The sequence below is a fragment of the Oppia nitens genome, unplaced genomic scaffold (genome assembly GCF_028296485.1).
Source record: "Oppia nitens isolate AA-2021 unplaced genomic scaffold, nextdenovo-longstitch-racon4-pilon3 scaffold26_pilon_pilon_pilon, whole genome shotgun sequence".
Taxonomy (NCBI): domain Eukaryota; kingdom Metazoa; phylum Arthropoda; class Arachnida; order Sarcoptiformes; family Oppiidae; genus Oppia; species Oppia nitens.
Genome location: NW_026533206.1, coordinates 1275001 through 1295000, shown reverse-complemented (window position 1 = coordinate 1295000; position 20000 = coordinate 1275001). Strand labels below are relative to the sequence as shown.

At 26.4% G+C, this 20000-nt stretch overlaps 3 protein-coding genes across 3 annotated transcripts; 1 reads left to right on the top strand and 2 right to left on the bottom strand.

Annotated features, from left to right (window-relative positions):
* Positions 1-6475: 6475 nt before the first annotated feature.
* LOC128954357 (putative sodium-coupled neutral amino acid transporter 10) lies at positions 6476-9770 on the bottom strand. Its single transcript, XM_054299932.1, has 2 exons — positions 7521-9770; positions 6476-6491 (listed from the first exon to the last, which is right to left on the bottom strand). Exons 1-2 carry the CDS (start codon positions 9485-9487, stop codon positions 6476-6478), a joined length of 1983 nt encoding a protein of 660 aa, XP_054155907.1. The 5' UTR covers positions 9488-9770.
* Positions 9771-10557: 787 nt separating this feature from the next.
* On the top strand, positions 10558-12040 carry LOC128954295 (eukaryotic translation initiation factor 3 subunit H-B-like). Its single transcript, XM_054299874.1, has 3 exons — positions 10558-10816; positions 10914-11079; positions 11164-12040. Exons 1-3 carry the CDS (start codon positions 10736-10738, stop codon positions 11910-11912), a joined length of 996 nt encoding a protein of 331 aa, XP_054155849.1. The 5' UTR covers positions 10558-10735; the 3' UTR covers positions 11913-12040.
* A 902-nt stretch (positions 12041-12942) lies between these two features.
* On the bottom strand, positions 12943-14789 carry LOC128954356 (SPRY domain-containing SOCS box protein 4-like). Its single transcript, XM_054299931.1, has 5 exons — positions 14706-14789; positions 14378-14497; positions 13826-13947; positions 13428-13694; positions 12943-13336 (listed from the first exon to the last, which is right to left on the bottom strand). Exons 1-5 carry the CDS (start codon positions 14787-14789, stop codon positions 12943-12945), a joined length of 987 nt encoding a protein of 328 aa, XP_054155906.1.
* Positions 14790-20000: the final 5211 nt, after the last annotated feature.

Here is a 20000-nt window from a genome sequence, read left to right as displayed (position 1 = left end):
ACCCCAAAATAATAATAATAATATTTTTATTAACAAAATATTATTAATAATTAAATTTATTAATTTTTTGTTTGAAAATACCTGAAAAAATACGGCAAACTCGGTGTGTCGCCAAAAATGTGTAACCGGATAACCGCAATGTCCGCGACACGGCTGGACCTCCAGTTTGCCGCTACATTTGTGATTAGGACACGGCTTATTCTGTTGTTTTTTGCGGGCCTTATCGCATATGGCTGGCCTCAGATGGATTCGGCCGCCGTTGTTGTCCAGTACACAGCTTTTGTTGCATACGAGTACTCCCAGACACGACTTCTTCAGTATGTGTACGTTATGGTTGTTGGTGTTTCTCATAGCCCAACCACTCGAGTGCCGTCGGGCCTCTTCCTGGCCAACTTTATACACGTACCTACAGTGACCGTCGGCCCACTCTTGATATATGTCATATGTTGTCACCTATACATCAAAATTTTTTTTAGTACTACTATTACTACTATATAATACTGTATATTACGTTACAATTATTATAATATTATTTTTTATCATTTGAGACAAACCTTAGGCTAACTATTAAGACTATTTAAAAAACTTATGCTAATGTGTTAAGACATTAATGGCAAACACAAACACATAAGCAAACTTACATATACATAGAGATACAGTATATTATATCGTATATATAATACAAACCGACCATTGAGAGGACGGTTTGTTTTTTTGGCCTGAATGCCTGAGGACATACATATATATATATATAGATAAACTGTATATACAATCACACACAGACAATATCCCCCTTTACTAGCTATGCAGTAGTAGTAGTAGTAGTAATTTGCGGACCAATTTATTTAATACGTAAAAAATAGTTTTGCAAAAAAAAATATTTATATTTTTTCTTCAAACAATTGCGATAACAACAAGTGTAAAGATTTTATTGCTAAATATATTGCTAATGTGTTTCATTAGTCTCTCTCTCTCTCTCTCTCTCTCTCTCTCTCTCTCTCTCTCTCTCTCTCTCTCTCTCTCTCTAAAACATTTATCGGTAATTTTTTTTTTCAAATGAGACGCCAATAATATAGCAATTATTTGCTAATAATCTTATGTTTAATGGAAATAAACTGACAATAAGTTTTGTGTCCACTTTTTTTTGAAACAAAAAAAACTTTTAGTATTTAATAATTGCTCTCTTTTTTTGTATCGTTATATTTATGATTACCGGTAGTAAATTGGTTCATAATTTATCATATATTACCATTAATTTTTTTTAAACAAAAACTAAAGCTATGTTTGGTATTCAATAAATAAAAATAACATTATTTTTCGAGTTTTAACTGTAAAGATTATAAAAATATAGTTTTCAAATATTAAATTATAATAATATTTTATATTTTAAAAAAATAAATAAAATATTAACATTAATTAAAAAAAATATTTTTCTATTACTTAAATTAAAATATTATTATTAATATTTTTGTTAAATAGTTATTTAACTATTGTGCTAGATGATAACATTATATATAAACTATAGTTATCAAAAAAAAATATTTTACAATATATTACGATTCAAATAATTTATATAATTTAGTCATACAATATTATTTTTTAAACAATAAATATTTTCTATAATAACTATGTTTTCATATTTTTAATTAAAAAAATATAAAGTTAATTTTTATTTTTTTAAATATACACAAAAAAATAAATAAAAGATATTTGAATTCTTAAATGTATTGAAATTATTATTATTATTATTGCATAAAAGTTTTAAAAGTTATATAATAATAATAAAATACATGAAATTTTTTGATTTTATCGAAACATCATTTCATTTTTAACTATAAATAAAATTTTTGTTGTTGTTGTCTAAAATACGTTTCGACAAATAGTTAAGTCGGCATTTATTTTATTATTTAGTTATATATGTTTTTTTTGGTTGTATTGAATACCAAAAATAATTTTTTTGTTGAATAACTATTTTATTTCTAATAAAAATTTTTTAAATTTTTATTTCTAATGTTTGCTATACTTTTTTTTTATTATTATTATTAGTGTCTAACTGTTTAATATATATATATTTATAGATAGTTAAACTAATACTAAATTTATATTGAATAAGAAATAGAGATAAACAAATTGATTAGGATTTTATTTTTGACAGCTATTTAAAAAGCTTATTGCGATAAAAATCATTATTTATTTTTTGATCACAACATACACAGTATATGATTGTTGAATTTAAACAGTGGTCACACATTTTTTGTTGTTGTTGTACATAAGTTTTTTACTGTAAAACTATTTTCTTTTATAATATAAAAACTATTTTTTTTTGGAAAAAAGTAAAAAAATGACAAATATTTGAATGTGACTTACTTTTGGTATGTGATTATCATTGATGTCCCACTCGTGATGAGTATTACTACTGTTATTATCATTATTATTATTATTATATTCACTGATACTTTTACTTTGACACATACTGTTCATTACAATTTAAATCAATTTTTTTTAATATATTAATAAGCAAAAGATTAACTTTGCATTTATTTTTTAAAATAAATTTGTATTCAATTTAAACTTTATATATATACATACATAAAATTATAACAAATTACTAACTAGAACTAATTAATTAATTAATTATTACATTAAAATTAACATTATTTTTATATTTAAAAAATAACGGAAATTCTGTTAAATTCTGTAAAACTTTTAGCTGTTTTTTTTGTTCAATGATTAACACAACGTGTGTTTGTCGGGAAAAAACTTAAAAAATCTTGTTTTTTGTGGTTGAGATAGTGTTGACACATATATATAGTCTATAGTATGATATGTGTGTGTATTTGATGCCATTGTATCGCACCTACAGATGGATAGGACCGCCCGCTTTCAGCTCTCGATACATCCCATTTCCCCTCTCTTTCACTATAACTCTCTCTCTCTCTTTCTCTCTTTCTCTCTTTCTCTCTTTCTCTCTTTCTCTCTTTCTCTCTTTCTCTCTTTCTCTCTCTCTCTCTCTCTCTCTCTCTCTCTCTCTCTCTATATATATATATATATATATCATTCAGCTATGAGTGTGTGGATGCGCGAGTAGTGGGAGGGAGGGATTAGAGGCAACCTATTCATCCATAACACCAACAACAACATAGAGACACTAAGTTTACTCATATCTATATATCGTATATATATATATAACTATATAACTCTCTAATCCTTTTTTAACAACTATAAAAATATAGTACAATACTGTTTACTGTCTATAAATATACAGTAATTTTGATTAGTTTTCACTAACTTTTCTACATATAAATTACATATAATTGTGTTGACACTGTTAACACATACATACACACACTATGCTATAAATTGTATAAACGAGAGGACAGTCAAACTGTCATTTGATTGTCCGATACTCTCTCTCTCTCTCTCTCTCAATGATAGCCTATTTTTATTGACTATTGATAACATGATATTGAGATCGACTACTGTTTTGTTTGGCTGTTAAATCCACATATTATATATATATACAGTATATACCACTCTATAGTATAATAGTTAGTATACGATAATCATTGACAAGAATATAAGTGACTAAATAATGAGACATAAATTTTTGTTGAGTGAATGTTTCGCTTAAATACTAAGTTAAAGAGTATTTTATTTTTTTGTTGGATTATTTGAAAAGCATTTTTATAGCTAAACTGTTGTTATCTCAATAACAACTATAATAATTCAATTGATAAGCATCTTATTGAACATTTAAGTTATTTTATTTTTATTATTATTATTATTATATACAGTAGTGACTAATCACACAATTTGCTAGCAATTTGATATTATATCTGTGTCTAGTTATCTCAGGCTATATTATGGTTATATTATATATATTTTAATATATATATATATATATATATATATAACATTACGATATATTTGATATTACATAATAGTAAAAATTATTTATTTTACATAAATATTTTTTAAAAATATATATGAATATACACTTTCATGTTATCTTTTATAATAAAACTTCAAATATTTTTTTTTGATATCAAATAATTTAATGTACAGCAAATTGATTTTTAAAAAAAAAAATTATAAAATTCAAAATTTTCATAATTAATATTAATAACAATTATTAAACCAAAAAAAAATAAATATTCCTATTAATTATAGAAATATTTTTTTTAAAAATATTAATTGTATTTTATAGGAAAAATATGACTTAAAAACAATGAAAATAAATTTATTTTTAGCATTGATTGCCATATATTTTTTTGCCAAACAATTTAAGTTACAATATATATACTTTTATATAAATTTTCTATGCATTGTGTTGTTAAATATTTAAGTTTTAATATTTTAAAAATAAGAAAAATATTTTTATTCATACATCAAATCAACTAAAATTTTAAAACTTATTATTATTATTATTTTTAGCATTATAATTGTTTAAACATATTTGTAAAAATGTAAGCCCAAAAAAAAAATAAAAATAAAATTTTATTGAAAATAACAGCAACAATATTGTTATGCAATTATATGTTTTTATATTATATGCATAAAGTAAAACATCTATTATTATTATGTTATAGTTTGTGATATATAAATGTTCAATAAGTGAGTAAATTAGAGAGAGAGAGAGAGAGAGAGAGAAATCATACCCTCCCTATCATGATCTCCATAAGCATTGCCACACATTATATTGTTTTTACTGATCAAACATATCATCCCCTGACAGACAGGTCTTCCCATTTATTTGACTTATTATATACTTTACTGTATATAAAACTTAGTGTAGTATATGTTTTGTTATATACAATATATACTGTATATATATATATATATATATATATATATATATACACTGTTTTTGATTTAATTTTCTGTTTTATTCAGGAAGTTTTGGCAGATGTCTGCTAATAATCAAGTGTTGTTTTTTTTTGTTTTGTTTAATGCAATTAATTGATATTTGTTTAATATTATATTATAATTATATATATATAATACTGTATAAAATGCTTGTGGTAATGAATTTTAATTAAAAAAATTTTTATGTGTATATAAGTAGTAATTATAAATATTTTCTATATATTAGTAATATATTATTTATGTGATTTTTTGTTGAATAAATATATCTATTTAAAAACAATGTAATCTAATATAATAATAATAATAGCAATTTTTTTATTAATAAAGTTAAGCACGATTTAATTTGACAATTGTTTTTGAATAGATTTTTTTTTTAAAAATTATCAGTTTAGTTAAGTGTTTATTTTTTATTAAAAAAAACAGTTAGTTTATTGATAGACTAATTAATACACACATTTAGGATATATGGTTATGCAAATAACCCACATTTCATATATACTATATATACTGTATATATAAAAAACATTTACCGTAATAGTGTAATAATAATAATACTAATACTAATAAAGCTAAATAACACACACAAAAAAACTATTGATTAATTTGATGATACAGTGTTGATGGCACGCGTCATCACTTTCACTAAAATATATTTATTAATATATTTATATAAAAAAAAACTTTAAACATAAGTTTTAATACATTATATACAGTATATTATAAGATCATAATTTCACGCATCTGCTGATAATAATAATATAGTAATATTTTTTTTTTATTAATAAGACATTGAGACCAATATATAGGCTATTTTTAAGTTTTAATATTTTTTTAAAAAAGCTAATTTCAAATATCATTAATAAAATGAGTAATTAATTAGCAAATATGCTGTAAATTATATCTATTATTGATTTAATAAATTATTGAATGAAATAAAATAAAAAAATTTCACTTTTAGTTTTATTTCTCTATAAAGTAATCAAATAAAAAACTAATTTATTATTATACAGTAGTTTATTATAATGTTTAAAAGTTAAAAAAATATTATAGTTTTATTTTAAAAAAAATTGATAACTAATACTGCAGATGTGGTTTAATTAATAATTACTTTCTACTATTGATTTGACAATAAATAATTTAACACACATTTACACAAAAAATAATAATGCATAAAATTATCATTAATTTTCATTTATATATTAATTATAAAATTTTATATTTTTCTAATGTTTATAATTATCATTTGAAAAAAAATTCTAATTGTATTAAAAATAATTTTTTTTTAAATGTATTATATAAATATTTAAATAAAATATATAATAAATGAATTATTTATTATCATTATTATTATATAGATAAATAACATAAATTATATACAATAAAAATATTTAATTATTCAGTTTAATTTAATTAATTAAATCAATTAATGTAATTTAATTATTTATTTATTTAAAAAAAATGATTATTTCTTTATTGAAAATTAATGTGCTATTAAGGTATTTAACAAAATTAAAGAAAAAATAAATTATTACAAAATATTAAGTAAGCTTAAGTTGTATACTAAATTGAAATAATAATTATAAAAAAACAAATTTAATAAGTTTTATTACTACAACTCTCTTAATCTAAAATTATAAATTAAATTTATTTGATAAGTCAATGACAAATCTATGGATGGGTTACTACTAATAGTATAACTTAGTTAATAAATAAATTAATTAAAATTAATCAAACAAACCATCAGTAGATTGACAACAACATACTGTAAATGTTTATTTTTTTCATTAACAAATTACTATTTAATTGGTTAAAAAAGTGTTACACATTATTTAATTATCATAATATATAATCTTTCCAGGTAATTTTCTTTTTTTAAAGAAACATAATAATTATTATTATTTTCTTAATTAATAAATTATCACAATTTTTTTATTGGTTTTAAATGGTGCCGACTTTGTATGAAATTAGTTGATAAATCAATTTATTTATTAATTTTTTTTATATATATATAAAAATAAATAACCCTTAAGTTTGATAAACTAATTTTTCTCACACATAAATCATACATAAAATTTAAAATATAATATAAAAATTTATTTCTCTATAATAAATAGTAAATTTTAAATTAAAGATTTTTTTTGGTAAACATATTTAAAAAACAGAATTTTATTATTATTTTTTTTTAAAAAACAATTTAAAAATATTTTTTTTTGCATATTAGGACAAAATATACAGTTATTAATTAATTAATAAATAGTATAAAATTAATTATTTTTTTTAAAATAAATTAATTATTTAAAAAAAATAACAAATTTTGCTAAAATTTCCATAAAATATTTCGTTGAATTGATTTATCGGGCAAAACATTATTATTTGAAGTCTCATTGGAAGTGTTCAATACTTTGGTGACCAAAACAATCGGCAGATTATTATTAATATTATTATTAATTATTGTCTTATTTTTGACCAAATTTTTCTTATTATTATTATTATTAGCCAACACTTGTTGTTGTTGTAAACTAACATTAAATTTATAATTATAATTATTATTGTTATCTTTGACCACAACTTTATTAGCATTAAAGAAAAGATCACCATTGGATTTGTTGTTAATTTTCTTTGAAACAATTTGTTGTCGACTTATATTATTATTAGATTTAAAATTATTATTATTATTATTATTATTGATATGCTTTTGAGGCAAAATCGGTGGTTCATTAATGACTTGTTGTTGTTGTTGTTGTTGTTGTTGGTCACCAATGCTTTTACTATCTTTACTATTATTATTATTATTATTTGTGACCACATTTTTCGGTAATAATATCTTCCGGTCATCCATTGCTGTGTTATTGATGACCAGTTCTTTATGTTGCTGTTGTTGTTGGTGGTGGTGATCTTCGACGACTAGTTTATTATTATTATTATTTTCTTCGTGTAATTTGTTATGTCGTTTCAATTGATCGATAATTTCGTTTTGTTGTCTCAATTGTTGTTCCAATAGTTTCTTGTGTTCCAACTGTTGTTTCTCCAGACGCTGAAGCAGTTCCTCCTGTCGTTTGGCTTTATTTGTGTCAACAATTGCTGTCACAACGGAAACAACTGACGGCCCCTTCTGGTCGTTAACCAATTGACTAATCTTTTGTTTGATATGATTTTCAAGTCTCTTATTATCATCTTTTTTATCTCCATTTAATTGATTGTTGTCTTTATTATTATTAATCAGAGGAATGTCTGTATGAATAATAGGCTTTTCCTTTGGTAAAGAACTCGGATCTGCTGTCTTCGCAACAATATCTTCGGCGATATTATTATTATTATTAATATTTTTAACAAAATAGATATCATTTAATGTAGAAAATGTACAAATTATTAATATGAATACACCAGTGATGACCACCAGTTTGGCTAATAGTCGTTCGGTTGTATTCTTTGTGGTCACTCTCATGAAGATCAGTGCCGGCAATATAAAACATATGACAGCGCCGATAGTCGAGCCCAATATTGCCAATACTATCTCAATATAGGGCAATATAATTGATACGCCAATCGTAACGATTATCAACAAAATGGTTAACATTTTGAAATGTTGGTCAGACATGTGTATCGACGGCGATGTTGTCGAAATTAATGGTGTCGTTCCCTTACGGGATAATAGCGAGTGTAATGATGTACGACACGGGAACAGACATAAGGGAAAACTAATCAGAACAGTCATAACAAAGGCTACTAATGTAAAGGTTGATACAAAACCCGACGGCAAATATAATAAAATATTTCCGCCAAACGGCTGGTCACTGAAGGCTACGTAACCGCAAACGCCGACCATAATATAGATGGCCAGACATATATTCAACGATCGATTTACTGATGACATCATTTTACTTAAGCTATTGATATCGTTGTTGTGAAGAATCATCGATGAATCAAATATAGCGAACAGTTGTGTCTGACAGGAGAGTGACATCGAAAAGATTGGCAACGAAGAGAATACGTGTGTTGAGTCCCAATAGTTTATCTCATTCCACAGTATGTCCTCCGATGATGACGATGAGTGTCGGGCAGTGTTGGTCATGGCCTCGGACAGCATCTTGAGTACGAGAAATATATAGAGTCCTAACGATAGCATCGAAAACGATGTCAAACTGTCGACCCGTCGGAGCAGTGCCAGCGGTAGGGCGACAAACATTCCCAACAGTGTCATCACTACGGCCCGCAACTGTGGCCCGTTAGGTATGTCCAAGGCTTGCGATACTAGTCGGGGACCGATATCGCCGATGACTACAAAATAGGCGATACAAGTGCCCAACAGAAAGCCGAGTACGCAAACTTCGACCAACAGTTTGCCGGCCGATCCGTACGTATGAAATGCTAACAGTTCATAGTTGCGGCGTTTGGCCAAAACGGATGACTTGAGTAACAGATAGCAACTGAATCGGTTGACCAGCGATGACAATACTATCAATACAATCGATAGGATTATACCACACTTTCTGAAACAAAACGGCATCGACAGCAACGATACGCCGATAACACTGTTCACTAGATTCAGTGTCCAACCAATTGATTCGCTGTTACCGCCGCCGCCACCACCACCACCAACGCCGCCACCGATACCACTCATTGCGTGCGCGGCGGTGGCCACCAATTGATCAGTCGGTCAATCGGGAAGGAAAAAGTGAGAGATCTTCTATGTCTTCAATCTTCAACTTTCAATCGACTTGTTTGTCGCCATTAATCTATATTATCATCAAAACAGACAATTGGTGTCCACCGATGGTCTTCACGGGCGGGGGTTTTGTGTTTATGTTTTACCGATATTTCGTCACCAAAATCATCGACAACATCAACAACAGTAGTAGTAAATGAAAATTGTGGTCACATTTTGATGTCAATAGAGGACACCTCTCACTAAAAAAAAAAAAATCAATCGCCGCCAACACATTGAATACATTGACAGTCATTGGCAGGGTTTTTAAAATAAAAACTGGCAGTCATTAAACAATAGATGCCAATTTTGCATAAATGCCATGTCCTGCCTCTGGCCATGACCTGGGAATCTGTATTTTCAGATCATAAATTCGTTACTATTTAATAATTTTGAATGAATGAGTTAAAGTTGAAATCAAATAAAACAATATATTGAATAATAGCTGATAAGCTGAAATAAGCACACAAACTTTATATTAAATTATATTACTAAATAAAAATTACATAAAAAATATTTTTAATACTCATGTAATTTTTATTATCAATTATAAATTTTAAAAAATGAATATTAATATAATTTATGAAAATTTAATTAATTTATTTATTTGGTCTCGTTATCTAAAGCGATAATAGTTGACTAACAATTGTTATTATCAACATTAAAATGCTCCGGATCTATGTTTCAGATGATGACACCTATTATCTTAATTTTATATTATTTAATTAATTTATAAAAATATTGGTTTTCTTCGATATATTTGTATGTATTTTTGTTTTGTATATCTTATAATTAAAAGATAATATCATTGGAAATAAGTATATTAAGTTTGTAAATTTAATAAACACGCTAAAAAAACATTAAATTACATTATTTTTTTATATAAATACAGTTACTTTTTTGGCAATTTAAATTGGCAGGTATTTTTAAGCATCTATTTGGGCATTGCCAGGGCAGGCATTTATTTTCTGTTAAAAACCCTGGTTATAATATATACAGTATATCAGCCATTATTCACGTGGCGTTTATTGAAACAGTAATAGCATATAATCTGTTTGTTTAGTTATATACAGTGTATATAACACAACATCAATTGTTTGACCACTTTTTTCGTGTCCATCACATCATAAAGAGATCATCACTTAACTGACTGACTGACTGAAGATGGCATCGATGCACGGATTCAGACGTCGTAATCAACAAAATCGGGAAACACTTATCGATTGCGTCCAAATTGATGGACTGGTATGTTGTTTGGTGTTGTCGGCTAACTTGGATTATCTCTTATTATTATAATTATCATCAACTGATCCACCCATCTGTTTGTTTGTTATCTTAAAAGGTTGTACTAAAGATTATCAAACATTGTCACGAAGAGGGCATCGGCGGCGGCGGTTCATCCGGCGAAGTACAGGGCGTACTGTTGGGTCTCGTAGTCGACAATCGTCTGGAAATAACCAATTGTTTTGCATTTCCCCGAAACACTGAGGACGACGAAACCGACGAAAGTATGTCCTCCTCCTCCTCCACCACAATAAGAGTCTCTGATAATTAATTAATACTTAAATAATATGTTTTATTTTGTCTTGTAGTGGAGTACCAGTGCGTTATGATGAGACACTTGCGTAACGTTAATGTGGATCACCTACACGTCGGTTGGTATCAAAACAATCCGTACGGCAGTCAGATCAGCAAATTGGAGACAATTGATTCACAATATATGTATCAATCGGCTATCGAAGAATCAGTTGTCCTATTCTACGATCCGATTCGTACAAGTCGTGGCTTTCTATCGTTGAAAGCCTATCGGCTAACCAATACGGCAATGAAATTATGCAAAGAAGGCGAGTTTACCGCCGAAACGTTGAGGAATAATAAGATGTCGTTCGAAAAGTTTTTCGAAGAAATACCGCTGAGGATTAAGAACTCGCATCTGATTAACGCATTGCTGTGCGAAGTTGACGAAGATATGCCTGTCGACTGTGGCAAACAATTGCTCGATATGGGCGGCTTCGGTGGTCTGGAGAAGACAATGCAAACACAGATGAAATGTATAGAAGATGTTAGCAAACACTCCAATCATTTGCGCCAACAAACTGGTAAACAGCAACACGTGGCCAAAGAGAACGCACTGAGAGCCCAGAGAGGCGAACCTCCGCTTACCGAAGATGAGGTAAACAAGATATTGAAACCATTGGCACCGTTGCAACGTCTGGAATCGCTTCTTAATTATAGTCAAACGTTGAATCATTGCCAACAATCGGCATCGTATGCCACACAAAACATTTCAAAACTATTTATGGCTAAAGCATTGCAAGCGAATCCATCGACAGAGAAATAAATAAATAAATAGTTTGAATGAAAAAATTTAGATTTTTTTTAATAATAATAATAATAATATTACCGTTAATTAAATGATGAATCAATTTTGATTTAATTGATTAATTGTTGTTAAACTGTATGCTTAACATTACAACATTAAAAATAAGTAAATTAATTTTAAATTAATATTTATTTCAATTTTTTAATTAATTAATTAATGGATTATAATAAATATAAGATTATTTTTTTTTTTAATTTAAATATATATAAATTATATTACAATTATTTAAATTTAATGCATAAATGTTTGCTTAAAAATGTTTGTTTTTTTAGCAAATATTACATTTATTTCATAAGAGTTTAATGACTAGATTTCCACTCTTACTCTACATTTGTGTCATTAATAAAAAAAAATGTTTTATTTTATTAATGAAACAAATGACTTGAGAATTGAATTTGTTTTTCAATAAATAAATAAATAAATTAAAATATTGTTTTTTTTTATATACAATTGGGAATGTTTTTGAGTATAAGTTAAGATTCATTTTAACATAAAATGTTAGCCATGAATATGTTGGTTGTAATCAAATATTTAAGTTACAAAAAAAATTATGACAACATTTGTATGTGAATCTTATGTTAGGGCTTAAAATATATTTACTTTATTTACAACACATATATATATATAATTTATAAAATAATTACTAATTTAATTAACACTAACTAAATAGTTAAGTTTTACCATTGTATTTTTAAGTTTAAGTATATATATATATATATCAATATATATGGTACAGTATTAATATAAGGTACTATATTGTATATATCATAGATAATTAATTAGTATTTTTTTAGGTTTTTTTTAGATATAAGTAAAAATATAGTTAAGAAAATTATTAAAGTTAACTAAAAAAGAAACAAAAATAAAAGTTTTAAAGATTATTATTAAATATTTGATAATAAATACTATTAGTATTATTTGATAATTTATGAGAAGAAATATTATGAATGTTTAAGAGAGAGATTTTAAAGAAAAGTTTTAAAAGGCTTCAAAGCTCGAGGAATGGTGTCTTTGAATGATTATACCGATTATTCCAGTGGTTCCGCGAGTCGGCACACGAGGACGAGGAGGAGGAGGATGAGGAGGAATACAGCGAATGATGAAAGTGTGTCATCGATGACGACGACGACGACGACTCTTTTGACTGCTGCTGATCACCAGATGATCCGCTGATTGCCATTGATTTGCGTTGTTGTTGTTGTTGCTGCTGTTGTCTTAACAATCGGTGTCTACTGTTGTGCTGATTGCGATGGTGATGGTGGTGGCCGTCGTCATCATCATCGATGGATACGTTTCTTAAGTATTTTTCCATAACCATCGGCAGCTTTAGTAGCATTACATCGGATCTGTTTTGGACACTCCTCAAGATTACATCCCGACATCTGATCCGCCCCCCCCCACCAAAAAAAATGACAGTTGACACAAGTTGTCAGTTATAGGATGGTCACACTCAATATGTTTTATATGACATACCTGTCCTGTAGATTATAATATTCTCGACGCATATTACTGACAGTCATCTCAGTCTTTGCTGCCGTTGAGCTGATTATGGGATACAAGTCGTCGTCAATGAGATTAAGACCAGTGAAGGCAATGCCCAGAAATATCCGATCTTTGAAATAACTGAGTGTTCCCTCTCTCGAGTCGTACAACAGTCCGACAGTTGTCGACTCGTTTTCACGGAATGGTCGGGTATACGACTGCCAGCGACCGTTATGCCAGAGCAGACCTTTGTGTGATCTATTAATATATTAAACACATAATAGAAAAGTTAGGGGGCTTTCCTTAAATGGGATCAGTTTGACAGCAACAACAAAAAATAAGGGGAAATTATGGGGGGATGGAAATAAACTAAAAACAAAAGCCTATACAATCCAAAGCTATGCTGATCTTCGCCAACGATATTGACAAACGAGTCGGCGTGAAGTCGGGCCGATTTGGTGGCCACACCAAACATCATACTTGTGCCAAATATACGGTCGCTTATCTCTATCTAACCATACATTTATTTTTATTTAAAAAAAAAGAGAAAACATATTATACATAAATATTTGTCAGTTTCCTGCTTTCCTATCATTGCTTACACAGACATCACACATACAGTACATACATACATAAGCAGTGGTTTTTATAGCAACCTTTTCGCTATCTCTCTCTCTCTCTCTCTCTCTCTCACTCACTCATTCACCCACTCTTTCATCTCTCTCTCTCTCTCTCTCTCTCTCTCTCTCTCTCTCTCTCTCTCTCTCTCTCTCTCTCTCTCTCTCTCTCTCTCTCTCTCTCTCTCTCTCTCTCTCTCTCTCTCTCTCTCTCTCTCTCTCTCTCACTCACTCACTCACTCATTCACTCACTCATTTTCACACACATATATATATATATACTATCGCTGGCATACATGTGCTGCCGATTGTGATATGACTTACTTCCCAATAAAATCTTGCGGAACACCGATTAACAATTCTGGTGCCTCTGACAGCAGCGGTTCCGTTACTCCATTTCGGATGGAAGTGTGCGGTCACCAGATCTGGTCCATACATCACAACCTTTTTTAATATATATATATATATAACGATATATAATCAATACATAGCAGACATAGAGTACATTAGATTTCATCAGAGATAACATAAGAAACAGTTTTTTAAAGAAAATAAATTATTTTTTTTTTGTTTCTCTCTTTGATTTACAAAATTAATAAAATATCTTTTTTTTAATAAAAAATAAATAAATAAATATTTTAACAAAACAAACCTCATTTGACTTATCATTGCAATCCCAGTGCCAGTGATCATCGCATCCGAATCTCAATGGTATCGACTCTTCTTTGACTTTCATTTTTTTGATATGATTTTCAATCATATTTTATTTTATTTATTTATCTCATTGTTTATTAAATATTCATTACAATTACTATAATATACAGTATTTTTTTCAAAAAAATAATAATACTTAATTTATATATATACACACAACAACAACAAATATAAGACACACACAACAAAAACTATATACAATTAATTATAATATAAGATATGTATTTATATTTAGATAGATATATATATAAAATATTAATTTTTTGTTTGTTTTTTGTGTGATTTGTTTGTTAGAGAAATGTTGGAAACAGAAGAACTACTCTAACAATGACTACTAGTCTTCTCTCTCTCTCTCTCTCTCTCTCTCTGACGACTCGAGACTCAAAAATTTATCGATCAATTCAATCATTTGCAATGATTATGTCAATTGGGTTACCATTGGATACACAGTGGTTGTATAGCACAGTCAGCAGCTGATAGATATATATATATGTGAAGAGAGAGAGAGAGAGAGAGAGAGAGAGAGAGAGAGAGAGAGAGAGAGAGAGAGAGAGAGAGAGAGAGAGAGAGAGAGAGAGAGAGAGAAGAGAGAGAGAGAGAGAGAGAGAGAGAGAGAGAGAGAGAGAGAGAGAGAGAGAGAGAGAGAGAGAGAGAGAGAGAGAGAGAGAGAGAGAGAGAGAGAGAGAGTAACACCCTGTCTGGGCATTCAATAGTACGTGTTAGGCGCGTGCCGCGTGTGCTCTGGTTTGTATCATATTTTTAAGGTTTAGCTGTATGTCTCTCTCTAACTAGACGTGCGAGACAGCTGTTCATTTAAGGGTATTGTACTCTCACTCTCTCTCTCTCTCTCTCTCTCTCTCTCTCTCTCTCTCTCTTAACTCAAACACACACACACTTACACACACACACACACACACATACATACATACTGACTCACCCGCACTTTCTCATTATATGATGCGGTGATGGCATCCAATGGCATTCAATTGCAAGGGATGGGATGCCCTTAGCATTTGGTAATAGTGTTGTATATTTATACCGGTATATACCAGTGTGTGTGTGTGTGTGTGTGTGTGTGTGTGTGTGTGAAACAGTTGTATGTCGCGCGTGCCGTTAGTATATTTCAATACAGTATACACATAGTTCATACATATTGAACAGTGGTTTATGGGAAATATATAGCAAAGTTATGTCTAATATACAGTATATGTATATAAATCAGTGACAGCTGTATCTGTATTTTTATATAAAAATATATTGAATCATACGGTCCAACCGTTTATTGATAACATTAGATATATATATTGTCGTCATTTCTAACGGTCAAACAAACAAAAAATGTGATTAAATTTTGTTTTTTTATGATTTGTCAGTTAAACTATTAAATATTTTCAATTGATATTAAGGTTTTTAGTCTAAAGTATTTATATAAAGTTTTAGTCACTTATATATATAGTCACTGTATAGTTGAGCACAAATCATATCACAGTAGTTATGATAAAATTTGCACTAAATTTTTTTTAGTTTAGCACTAGTTTTTAATTTTTTAAAAAAAGTTATTTATTTATAATTATAACTATTATTATTTAGTAATAATATAATTGCTATATAAATATTTTTGTATAATAATAATGAAAATCATAACAACTATTATAACAACTTTAATATAATAATAATATTTAATTGCTTCAAAAAGTATGTTTTTATTTGCTATTTGTGATATTATTTACTAATTTTTTTAAATGATATATTTTAAACAATATATATATATATATATATATATATATATATATATATTTATATTATTGAAAAATTAATAGATAAATGTGATAAATAAATAAAAAAATTGACAACAGCTGTCAAACATGGGATGGGATGTCGGGATGTCATACACTTGAAACAAAGGTATCACATAAATAATTATAAATGTTTTTTTTGTGTGGACACTATTACCTTAAAGTTTTAACAATACCTAATAAATAAAATTATTTACTTAAGATATGGTACCATCGATGATGATGATGATGATGACGATGATAACACCGTTACCCACTGTTTATCTGCTAAAAAATCAAATCATCATTTAATTATATATATATATAATTTATATCTGTTTCTGTCAGCACACGTAAACTAATTATATACTAAAACCTATGGATCTGTAATAATCACCACAAAAAAAGATACCATTCCTCGACTTCTAGATTTTTATTTCCATAAGTTTTTATTTCTTTCATAACTTTTTTTTATATATAACTAATATCTTTAATAACAACTTTTATAATAATTATATTTTATTATATATATACTGTACTACACTCTCACTCTCTGAATATTATTTAACAAATATTTTATAATCTCAACAAAAAAAATTGTATTTTAAATTTTATTTAAATAATCAAATAATTAATTGTCACTATTTTTTATTATTTAATTCAAATCATATACTAATCTAATTTGTTTAAAAAAATATTTTTTTTTAAAAATATTTATTCAATTAATTAATTTTATTTAAAACAAAAACCAATTCTCAAGTCATTTGTTTCATTGAAAATATATTTTATTTTTTTATGACACAAATGTAGAGTAAAAGAGTGGAAATCTAGTCATTAAACTCTTATAAAAAATAAATGTAATATTTGCTAAAAAACAATTTTTAAGCAAACATTTATGTATTAAATTTTTATAAATTTTGTAATATAAATATATTGTATATATATATATGTGTTTTGATATTATATATTTATTTTAACTTAAAATTATTATACTAAAATTAAAAATAATTAACTATTGAAATAAATGTTTATTGATACAAATATTAATTCGTATTTTTAATTAATTTATATATTGTAAGGTAAGGATAAATAAAAATAATACATTCAATGTTTTTTAAAAAAATTTAAAAATAAATACAGATAATGATTAATAATTACATTAACTTTAAAATTTAAGTATCTATTATACATGTATATGTCAACCATCTGCTAATAATAATAATAATAATTATTATTATTAGATTATACATTGAGATTAAACCACTACTTGTTTCATAACTTATATACAGTATAAATGGCATTAAAGTTAAATTTATTTTACAATTTTAATTATTACAACAAAAATATTTAAGTCTTAAAAAATTCTATTAAAAAAAATTTCATACAATTTAATTGTATTAATTAATATAACATTTATTTAATATTTATATATATATATATAGTATACCCGACCCATACTACCATCATTACTACCACTATACTACCAAATACCCATAACATATTGATGTCAAATGGGGGGGGGGTGGCGCCAGAATCACCCTAATTATTATTATCATATATATATATATATATATAATTTGTTAATTTAAAATTTTTAAAAATATATATATTAAACAAATGAGACATAACTTTCCTCTCTCTCTCTCTCTCTATCAGTTGTACAGTATATCTAACATCATCATCATTATTATTAATAGGGGGCGATTCACATATTACGTTCCACTTCCACCAACTTTTTGAGTTTTCAACAACTAATAAATAAATAAAAACAATTATATTTAAAATCAAATAATAAATGTTATTTTTAAAAAATAAAATACAATAAAAACTGTTTATGTTTTAGTTTTTTTTTCGGTAACATTTAGTTTTAAACACAATTTAACACTAAAAAAATAAATAATGCCATATTAACTAATATCAACATAAAAATAAGTTTGATTTGTAAATAATAAGTTTTAAAAACTAGTTTATAAAAAACAAACAAAAAATAACACATTTTTTAAAAATTTAACAATTGACAGGAATGTGGGCCCACTATTAGTGGACGACTTGCTTAGCTATCCTCCCCCCCCCCCAACTTATGGCTAAATTAAATGCCATAAAGTGTACACAAATGGATAAAAATTGTTAGTATATATTGTTTTGAATATTATTTTTTTCTAAAAAAAACCTAATTTAATTAATTAATTATCTATTGGGAGGTCATTGAGAAATGGGATACTGATGACTGTCCACGTATTGTATTTGATAAACTCGATGGCATGGGATATACCGTTATATCGATGACAGGGGTCATCGGTCAGACCTATTGTTGGGCTCTATATAAGCCAATTGATTGGTAGTCAATAAACTGTTGTTTATTTGATTTTTTTAAAATACAGAATTTGTTAAAAATGAAAATTATTAATATGACTAATATGACTAATAAGTATAATTAATATAATAATATTTATCAAACATTTCTGTATATATGAGACATATAATGTTAACCAAAAATAAAATTTAAAATTTTTTTTTGTTTTTTTTAAATAAATCAATTACTATAGTATTGATAATTTAAATTTACTGTATTGTAATTTTTTTTGCTATAATTTAATATACAAGTTTCATAATACAATATATATATACATTGTATATACACGTATATATATATATATATATATATACTGTAGTAAAATTTATATTATATCCTCCTATTATTAGATTTAATTTTTGTTTTGTTTTTGATTAGTAATTATGCATAATTTAAATTTTTAATTATCCTATTTGATATTTTATTACAATAATAAATATTATTTAAATGATAATTCTCAGAAAAATACAATAATTTATTGATTTAATCATAATTTTTTGTTTTGTTTTTAAATATAATTTGATAACATTTAGATATTTGTATAATAAATTATATAATAATAAACAATTTGGATTGAAATAAAAATTGATTATACAGTTTGTTATGTCAAACAATAGCTTAATACAGTATATAATTAAATCAAATATTTTTTGATCAGTCATTAAATTTTTAAAAAAAATAATTACTACTTTTTGTATAAATAGGTTTTAATTACAAACTTACTATTTTAAAAAATAAATTACAAATATTTTAATTATTTATAAATATTTATAAATATTGACCAATTTTTGTTTAAAATTCAAAATATATAATTGTATTTTAATATTAGAAAAAAAATAAAATTAACTATTTGAAAAAAAAACTTTAATTTTAAAGTAAATCATACATAAAAATAATATGATATTAACTAAATATTAAAGTATATTTTCTAACCCAATTATGATAAGTGTACAGGTACAATTACCCCCCGCTCCTATACATTTTAAAGGTTATTTAATATTTTCAGCAACACCTGATCAATGATTTATTAATACTAAACTATAGTAATAATAATAATATTGTTAATATTATAATATAATTAAATTTAATAAGGCAATAGTGAGTT

Bases quoted from the DNA above. Each gene is read 5' to 3' on its own strand.
- LOC128954356 (XM_054299931.1), bottom strand. From the start codon at position 14,789: ATGAAAGTCAAAGAAGAGTCGATACCATTGAGATTCGGATGCGATGAT. The intron at 14,498-14,705 runs GTTTGTTTTGTT...ATATTAAAAAAG, and splicing joins GCAATGATAAGTCAAATGAG to GTTGTGATGTATGGACCAGA. The intron at 13,695-13,825 runs GTATAGGCTTTT...ATATATTAATAG, and splicing joins GATCAGCATAGCTTTGGATT to ATCACACAAAGGTCTGCTCT.
- LOC128954357 (XM_054299932.1), bottom strand. From the start codon at position 9,487: ATGAGTGGTATCGGTGGCGGCGTTGGTGGTGGTGGTGGCGGCGGCGGT.
- LOC128954295 (XM_054299874.1), top strand. From the start codon at position 10,736: ATGGCATCGATGCACGGATTCAGACGTCGTAATCAACAAAATCGGGAA. The intron at 10,817-10,913 runs GTATGTTGTTTG...TTATCTTAAAAG, and splicing joins GCGTCCAAATTGATGGACTG to GTTGTACTAAAGATTATCAA. The intron at 11,080-11,163 runs GTATGTCCTCCT...TTTGTCTTGTAG, and splicing joins GGACGACGAAACCGACGAAA to TGGAGTACCAGTGCGTTATG.